This window comes from Salvelinus sp. IW2-2015, linkage group LG13 (genome assembly GCF_002910315.2).
Source record: "Salvelinus sp. IW2-2015 linkage group LG13, ASM291031v2, whole genome shotgun sequence".
Classification (NCBI taxonomy): Eukaryota; Metazoa; Chordata; class Actinopteri; order Salmoniformes; family Salmonidae; genus Salvelinus; species Salvelinus sp. IW2-2015.
The window spans coordinates 40,738,722-40,748,016 of record NC_036853.1 but is presented as its reverse complement, the minus strand read 5'-3'; the positions used below and the strand labels follow the sequence as shown (position 1 = coordinate 40,748,016).

General features: G+C 42.3%; 1 protein-coding gene across 2 annotated transcripts; it reads left to right on the top strand.

The window, feature by feature from the left end:
- Positions 1-696: 696 nt before the first annotated feature.
- Positions 697-8,629, top strand: LOC111971475 (uncharacterized). 2 transcript variants are annotated; one of them, XM_070446278.1, is made up of 6 exons: positions 697-1,746; positions 3,964-4,118; positions 4,536-4,604; positions 5,598-5,649; positions 5,806-5,842; positions 8,216-8,629. In XM_070446278.1, exons 1-6 carry the CDS (start codon positions 1,188-1,190, stop codon positions 8,247-8,249), a joined length of 906 nt encoding a protein of 301 aa, XP_070302379.1. In that variant the 5' UTR covers positions 697-1,187; the 3' UTR covers positions 8,250-8,629. The 2 variants fall into 2 exon arrangements, with proteins under 2 accessions (XP_070302379.1, XP_023854037.1); XM_023998269.2 differs by having other exon boundaries at positions 3,910-4,118.
- Positions 8,630-9,295: the final 666 nt, after the last annotated feature.

The following is a 9,295-nucleotide window of genomic DNA, read 5'->3' as shown; positions in this document are numbered from 1 at the left end:
GGCATATAAAAATGGTGGGTAAAAACTGAGTGGAACATTTGGTACAAAGCTAATTGGCATAGGCATTGACATTGGCAAATAGTTCCCAATTGGGGCAGCAGGGTAGTGTAGTGGTTAGAGCATTGGGCTAGTAACTGAAAGGTTGCAAGTTCAAATCCCCCAGTTGACAAGGTACAAATCTGTTGTTCTGCACCTGAACACCACTGTTCCTAGGCCATCATTGAAAATAAGAATTTGTTCTTAACTGACTTTCCTAGTTAAATAAAAAAATTGATTGCTGATATGTCTTCTCTCAACACTGTTTGCTTGTCTCACCATCGTGCTCTTTTCTCTCGTTCCACTGATATAGTTCTGATATCACCCTTCTCCCTCTCTCCTTAGCTATTTCAACTCTTCCTCCTTCCACCTCCCTTCTTTCACGATATATGGTCATCCTGGCCTGAGCCTCCTTCTCCCACCGTCCTCTCTAAAGTTAAACTTGAACATTTGATGACGGCAAAAAAGCAAGCAATATCTGCCCCTCTCTCTCCCTCCCTCTCGCTATCTGCCACTCTTCCCTGTTCATTCCATTTTAGACGGTGCAAGCATGGTCAACGGTGGAGCATTTGCCCCTGTCACTCAGCCTAATTGCCCCCCTTCCTTCTCATCTTACCCCCCGGGTTGGTCTCTCTCTTCTCCTGCCCGTCCCACATTAGTGCCGTCTGTGTCAGGTCTGCAACGGGGTCTCTTCAAACTGTGCCATTTTACTGCATGCTTAAACTTTAAAGGGTGGAGTAAACAAGCACTATTTAAGGAGGACAAGAGGGTTACTTTTTTTTCTTCCAACGGAGGACACCTACCTTTTCCAGGAGGGATTTGGTTTATCGTTGTGTTGTGAGGAGTTGAGAACAAGTGTCTGGATTTCTACTTGGAATATCCCCGTTCAACTGGGCATTACATAGGCCTATTGTGTGCACTTCTTTATAACTGGTGCCCGTTCCCCATTGCTCTCCTTAGGGTTTGTGTGTGTGTGTGGGTGTATTGTGTGTGTGTGGGACAGAAAGGCAACAAACTCTGGGGGTGTCAGTGTGCACGTGCTAAACCATTGCACTGCAAAGGGAGTGATCCCTCYTTTATCTGGTATCATCCCTCACTCTCCTTGTTTATCTATCGTCCCTCACTCGCAACCCTTTGTTCTGAGATTAATCATGGCCTCCTTTAAGACGTGGCTCTTGGGACTGTTCCTAGCCCTGCTCTGCACCTTCCAGACCCCTCTTGCTCCTGGCGTCAAGGCTCAAGACCTGCCGCTGGCCCCCCAACAGGATGTAGTAGCTGATGACGAGGGGGAGCATGCAGCGGATGTAGGGGGAGATGATGACGACGACGATGATGATGATGATGATGATGATGGGGACAGTAAAGAGGACGACGAGGATGATGACGATGATGACGACGACGACGATGATGATGACGACAACGATGATGACGACGACGATGATGATAACGACGATGATGACGACGACAATGACGACGATGATGATGACGACGATGACGACGACGATGATGACAACGATGATGACGACGACGATGACGACAACGATGATGACGACGATGATGACGACGATGATGATGATGATGATGACGACGATGACGACGATGACGATGACGACGATGATGACGACGATGATGATGACGACGATGATGATGACGATGATGATGATGCTTCTGCCGCAGCTGATGATGACGATGACGACGATGACCACACGGGTAAGTTACGTCTTTTCACTTAAATTATGCTGCATTCTTTACCCACCTTCCCTCGCCATCATCTCTGTGTGACCCTAACCCCACTCCGCTCTGCCTGTCTGAAACTATATCAGAAGAGAAAGGGAGAGGGGAGGGGCTTAGCCACACCTTGGCCACTCCCCTCTCCTTACCTCTCCATGCCCTGCAGAACCTCTCCTTGTCAGTTAGTTCTCAGCTCAGCCTGTCATTCAGTTCAGCTGTCCAATCAGAGTAGATATAGGAAAAGAGACTAGTACAGAAGTCCCTCCTTCACCCCTTTACAGCTGTCCATTACCTTTGCTGTGTCTGTCTGACTCTCTCTGTGTTCTCTTCCCTGCTTAAATAGAGTTATGAACACTCTGGGGAAATTGAACTGGCCCGCCTGGAGTCCCAACTGTGTGTCGTCCTTCGTACAGTACACTAGATATGAACCTGGGGACTACAGAAGCATTGTAATGATGAGTTAAAGGAGATTTTTTTTAAATTTTATTTAAAAGTAACACAGAGACTTGATAGAATCAGTCATCGGATCATAGTATAATTCAGATCTTTTGATTTGTGTCTTGTTTGAAATAATGGTTTCTTCTTTTTCACTCCGTCCTTCCTTTCTCACGGTTATGGATTGGATTGACCTGTATTTGTGTCTCCTCCATGTTAACCTACAGAGAAAGAAAGAGAGACAGTGATGTAGAAAGAGGAGGCTTGATAGAGATAGACAGACAGACAGGAGGAGGAGGAGGTGGAAGGGGTGAGGGGTGAGGGGAGGCACATGAGGACTAAAGAATTCATTAATTTTACTAGATAAGAGTAGTAAGGAGTGGTAAAAGTAATAGTGTCAATAGAGTTTCTCTCTTTCTCCACATCTCTCAATCTCTCTCTTTCCCTGTAGAGCTTCCTTCTTTGTCACTATGTTGAATAGTTCCAATGAAACTGTATATACAACCCTGGTCTATGTTTTTACGTCATCTTTGAATGCATATTAATAACACATCTGTGAATGTATCCATTAATATTTTGTAATACTCACTCAAGCGGTTCTCAGACTATTATATTTGTACAAAGATAATCATTCACATACTGAGAACAGAAACTTCCGTTATTTTATTAAACTAATTTAAAATATTTATATGGCCATTCGTCATTTGTCACTTTAGAGAGGATAATTGGAATATGAATTATTCTTATAATACATTAATTTGTATAATTGCATATGATACCACTTTAGTTAGATTACATGTCAGATATCAGAGATTTTACACCAGATCAAGCAATGTTTGTGTGGGCTACCTCTAGCCTGGTACTCGACGTAGATGTTGAGGTTTTTCATATTTTGGAGAAAAAAATTGTATTTGGAAAAAGAGAGAAATACATCTGTTTTATGTAGCTAACTGACAAGACATGACAATTACTCCAGGTGTTGCATGAGTAGAAGTGTTTGACTCTGCTCTTATTTTTATGTGGATTTTTTTTGTTTTTGTTTTTTGACTGTGAAACAACCCCTTTCTGTGAAAACAGTGACAAAATATCACCTCTGATCATGTCTCTCTAACCCTACTTTCAATCATAGAATAAATCAATTGATCATGAAGAGTTGCATGGATGTACTTCTGTTGTTGCCTGGAGTCATGGGTTTGGTGACTGACTACACGCATGGAGTAAATCTGTGTAATATAAAAAAAAGTGGGAGATAGTACTGAAACAAAGTCTGTTTGAGTCAAATGAACAGGAAAAGTTAAAATGTTAATCTTACTGTGGAATGGTTTATTGTATGGTCATACTGAGTGTGAACCTATATATATTTAAAATAACTAGACTTTTCTTTATGGGCATTTGTGATTATAATCTACCTATGTGTATTTGTGTGTACAAAGCATGTTCTGTGAGGTAGTCTGTACATTGTAATGGTTTGTGTATGTGGTTAGAATTTGTGTGCGTCTACAGAATATGAGCGTGTAGAACTAGTGTATGCATGCGGGACTGTATGTTGGAAATGAGTTTTTGTACAGTATGAATGAACTCTACACTGCCATTCTGTTACACTACTACCTTGCTACACAAACAAAAATACATTCATGAACACCATCACAGAAAATGTACAGATACACACATACGTGTTAGGATGGGAAAGAACAACTTATTTTACAGAGGCTGACGGTAATGATGATGATGATGATGATGATGATGATGTACCGGCTGCAGCTGATGACGACGATGATGATGATGACGACAATGATGATGATGATGCAGCTGATGATGATAATGACGATGATGATGACGATGAGGAAGAGGAGGAGGACGATGACGGTCAACTGTATCACAAAGGATCCCTATGTTCATACTGTGAATACTGTGAGGTAGGTTTCACCATCTAGATAGAAACACCAGTTTGGTTACATTTATTGGTAAAACAATTTGCACCCTTTTAATATGTTTTCCCCATCCTTGTGTAACGGATGTGAAATGGCTAGCTAGTTAGTGGGTACGCGCTAATAGCGTTTCAATCAGTTACGTCACTTGCTCTGAAACCTAGAAGTAGTGTTTCCCCTTGCTCTGTGGAGCGATGGGTAACGATGCTTCGTGGGCGACCGTTGTTGATGTGTGCAGAGGGTCCCCGGTTCGCGCCTGTGTCGGGGCGAGGGGACGCCGTAAAGTTATACTGTTACACTTGTTAAAAATGTAAAAAATTCTCTCTCCCTCGCTTCCCTCACATTTTCCCTCTCTCTCTCTCTCTTGCCCTCCCCCATATCTTTATCTCTTTCTCTCCTTCTCAGCACTGTGACACCTGCAACAAGTGCCCATGTGCAGAGGGAGATAAGTCTGCCCACTGTGACACCTGCCAGGTAAAATTACCTTCCCATTCAACCACTAGTAACCTACACCCTCAGAAAGAAGGGTTCCAAAAATGTTCTTAAGCTGTCCGTGTAGGAGAACACTTTTTTGGTTCCAGGGAGTACCCTTTTTTGGTTCTAGGTAGAACCGTTTTGGGTTCCAATTGTAGAACCCCACAGAGGGTTCTACATGGAATCCAAAATGGTTCTACCTGGAACCAAAAATGGTTCTCCCTGGAACCCCAAAAAATATATAGTATGAAAATGAGACGCACTGGATATTGAACCCAGGTCATCTGTGCACCATAAGACTTTGCAATATAATTAGCTTGGGAAGTTAACACAAGTCTTCAGGTCCTAGGCAACGTTACAACAGAGCCAGTCAAAACCTAGTCTCTCAAATCTCTGGGACCTCTCTACACTTCGCATGCTCCATACAGTGGTTGTGAGAAGAAAGACTAGTCAAAATCAAGCTGACCAAATCATTATCAAACCTCACTGTTACCCTTGAACTAAGCAGAAATCAGATAATGATCTAGATATGGTGACTTAGGCAGAGCCTTCCTTTGGCATGCAGAATTCTATGCAGTGCAGCTGTCTACACTTAAAGACATCATGACAACCACATAACTCAGTTATAATTACTACAGCATAATAAATCAGGACTATGGCTGTAATCGGGAACGTGGCTGGTGAGCGGGTTGTAAAAAATGACGACGCCTGTGACTGTAGTACTGGGTGACTCTCGAAAGATAATTTGATAGTGGGGTTCACTTTTTTATCATAACGATGAGTTGACTCTAATTTTGCATTTGCATGCTCCTCGGACGTAGGAAGCTGATCTTAATATGATGATTTTTTTTTACATCAAGAGGGCTGGTTATGATGCAATGACAAAGTCAGATCGGAGAAGCTCCTCCCTCCAATTATGTCCTATGATGTTATATCCTCCTTTATTTCTTATCCTTCTCTAATGCCTTACCCGTTTCCTGCTTATTTCTTTAGATGTGCAACTTCTGCTACGTGTGTCCCATTTGCAGCACACTTTGCCAACCAGGTAAGACAGGGGTGTGGGACTGTTTGATAAAGAATGATTGTATGAACTGCTTGCAAAAAACAGTTGACATGTCATTAGCCACCATTAGAGGAATGTTTGAGGTTGAAAGCCAGGCAGCAGAAACATCAGCTTCACTGTATGTTTTTAATCCCCAAGGTGGTTTTCTGGACGAGCTGACTGGATCAATCTATAAGTAAGACACAGTTACACGTTCACAGTGACATAACACCCTTTTGAATGCCTCAGCTATCAACATTCCATTTGACACAGAATTACGTTTATTCTCAAAATTACAAATAATGTCTATCTGCGGAATGCAGTTACTACAAGGAGCGCCCCACCTGAATCTTCCATTAGCATTGAGTCACTACATGCCGTGCCCACTGCCATTGAGGCTGCTTCTAACAGTACGGCTCGTATCGAATGGATGGAGAAACAATGATGCACACAATGTGGAAAGATGTCTTCGGCTACACACATATAAAAACAGACATTAAATGCCAGCCATTTGTTAAAAATAGTTATGTTTATTTCACAGTGACATGCCAATTAGCTAACATTACTGCATCTGAAAGCACCAGGACAAGCCAGTGCAAATGACCAGTGCACACTGGTGTTGTACCGAGGTGCCTGCCGACCTGAGGGGCTTCCCACTGGGCAGCTGTATCCTGTTGAGCACTGCTTCTCACAGTTAACGTTACGGCGAGGGAAGTAGCTAGCTACAGTGTCTTTTGAAAGTATTCCTACCCCTTGACTTATTCCACATTTAGTTGTGTTAGAGCCTGAATTCAAAATGGATTAAATGGATTGTTTTTCTCACCCTCATCTACACAACATACCCCATAATGAGAAACTGAAAACATGGTTTCAGAAATATTTGCAATTGTATTACCATGAAGTCTAAGGAACTGTCCTTAGATCTCTCAGATATAATTGTGATGAGGCATATATCTAGGGAAGGGTAAAAAACAATTTCTAGAGTGTTGAAAGTTTCCAAGAGCCCAGTGGTCTCTATCATATGGAAATGTAAAAAAATGGAACTGCTTAGAGGTGGCCGTCTGACCAAACTGAGCAACTGAGCAAGAACGACCTAGGTCAGGGAGGTGGCCAAGAACACAATGACCACTCTGACAGAACTACAGAGTTCCTTGGCTGAGATGGGAGAACCTACCAGAAGGACAAGACTCTCTACAGCACTACACCAATCTGGGCTTTATGGGAGAGTGGCCAGACGGAAGCCACTACTGAGAAATAGGCACATGACAGCATGCTTGGAGTTTGCAAAAAGGAATGTGAAAGACTGGGATCATAAGGCAAAATATTCTGTGGTCTGATGAGACAAAAATGTAACTCTTTGGCCTGAATGCAAAGCGCTATGTCTGGAGAAAACCAGGCACAGCTCATCACCTGTCTAACACCATACCTACCGTAAAGCATGGTAGTGGCAGCACCATGCTATGGAGATGCTTTTCAGCAGCAGGTACTGAGACTGGTACGAATAAAGAGGAACAATGAATTGAGCCAAATGCAGGCAAATCCTTGACGAGAACCTGCTTCAGATTGCAAACTACATTAGACTGGGGTGAAGATTCATGTTCCAACAGGAATGTTAACTTAACCAAGTTTGAGAAAAGCTGCATGGAAGAATGGTAGAAAATCCCCAATCCAGATGTGCAAAGCTGATACAGACATACCCAAGACGACTGAAAGCTGTTATCGCCACCTAAGGTGCTTCTACAAAATATTGACTGTGTGAATACTTATGTAAATGAGATATTTCTGTATTTCCTTTTCAATACATTTGCAAAAATTTCTAAAAACATCTTTTCACTTTGCCATTATGGGTTATTGTGTGTAGATTGGTGAGAAAAAATATATAGTTAGCAAATCCAAATGGCAAGCTATTGTAACCGATGTGAAATGGCTAGCTAGTTAGCGGTGGTGCGCGCTAATAGCGTTTCAATCGGTGACGTCACTCGCTTTAAGACCTTGAAGTAGTGGTTCCCCTTGCTCTGCAAAGGCCGCAGCCTTTGTGGAGCGATGGGTAACGATGCTTCGTGGGTGACTGTTGTTGATGTGTGCAGAGGGTCCCTGGTTCGTGGTCGGGGCGAGGGGACGGACTAAAGTTAAACTGGTACATTGATGCTGTTGACCCGGATCACTGGTTGCTGCGGAAAAGGAGGAGGTCGAAAGGGGGGTGAGTGTAACCGATGTGAAATGGCTAGCTAGTTAGCGGTGGTGTGCGCTAATAGCATTTCAATCGGTGACGTCACTCGCTTTGAGACCTTGAAGTAGTGGTTCCCCTTGCTCTGCAAAGGCCGCGGCCTTTGTGGAGTGATGGGTAACGATCCTTCGTGGGTGACTGTTATTGATGTGTGCAGAGGGTCCCTGGTTCGCGTCGGGGCGAGGGGACGGACTAAAGTTAAACTGGTACACTATCACACCCAAATGCACATGCACCTCACCCTGTGATTCTTTCAATAGGCCTACCCGTGTGAGTAGAAATGTGAAGACTGATGCGCAGTAAAATCAATAAACCAACCACTTGTCTCCCTTCATCCGTTAGGACTGTAGCCGATGTCTTCGAAGCTGACAAATAAGCCCCTGTCGCCACCATGTGGCCAAGGAAGATGCTGCAGCCAAGGGATTGTATTATCTCTTAGATTCACTGTCATTATTTTCACTTTTAATAAGTTATAAATAATTTTTCTGTCATTTTTGTTGTTGACTGAGAACACCACAAACATGCAAACTGGATATAGAGATATTGGATAGATTGGATACACATATTGGATATAATGGATAGCCTATAGAAGTTGTAATGAGAATAACTTTAATTTAGCTACTTGTGTATTATTGTTAGATGACAGATTTATGGTATTCTTCTCAGGAACATGCATTCGTATTTTAAAGTCATATCTGTGTTTCTTAAACACAGTGGGGTTGTATGAAATAAACTAAAGGGGAAGTTTTAAACATTTGTGCTGTACTGTTTTTATGTGCACTGTTATATCAAATGGAAAATGCATCTAGAATTAGGCTATAATAGAACAAAATATGTTGGCAGATATGCGCAAACATTGGGTATTTTATCATTTCAGCTTCAATTGGAAGATTCATATTTTGTAATGGGGAATATAAGCGTAGAGTGTAAATTGTTGACTGCCATTGAGTAGAATGTACAGTATATACTAAACAAAATATAAACGCAACATGTTGGTCCCATGTTTCATGAGCTAAAATAAATTGTCCCAGAAATTATACATCTCTCTCAAATTTTGCACACAAGTTTGTTTACATCCATGTTAGTTAGCATTTCTCCTTTGCCAAGATAAACCATCCAGCTGACAGGTGTGGCATACCAAGAAGCTGATTAAACAGCATGATCATTACACAGGTGCACCTTGTGCTCGGGACAATAAAAGGCCACTTTAAAATGTGCAGCTTTGTTACACATCACAATGCCACAGAAGTCTCAAGTTTTGAGGGAGCATGCAATTGGCATGCTGACTGCAGGAATGTCAACCAGAGCTGTTGCCAGATAATTTAATGTTCATTTCTCTACCATAAGCCACCTCCAACATAGTTTTAGAGAATTTGTGTATGGCGTCATGTGGGCACGCATAAACTACAGACAATGAACACA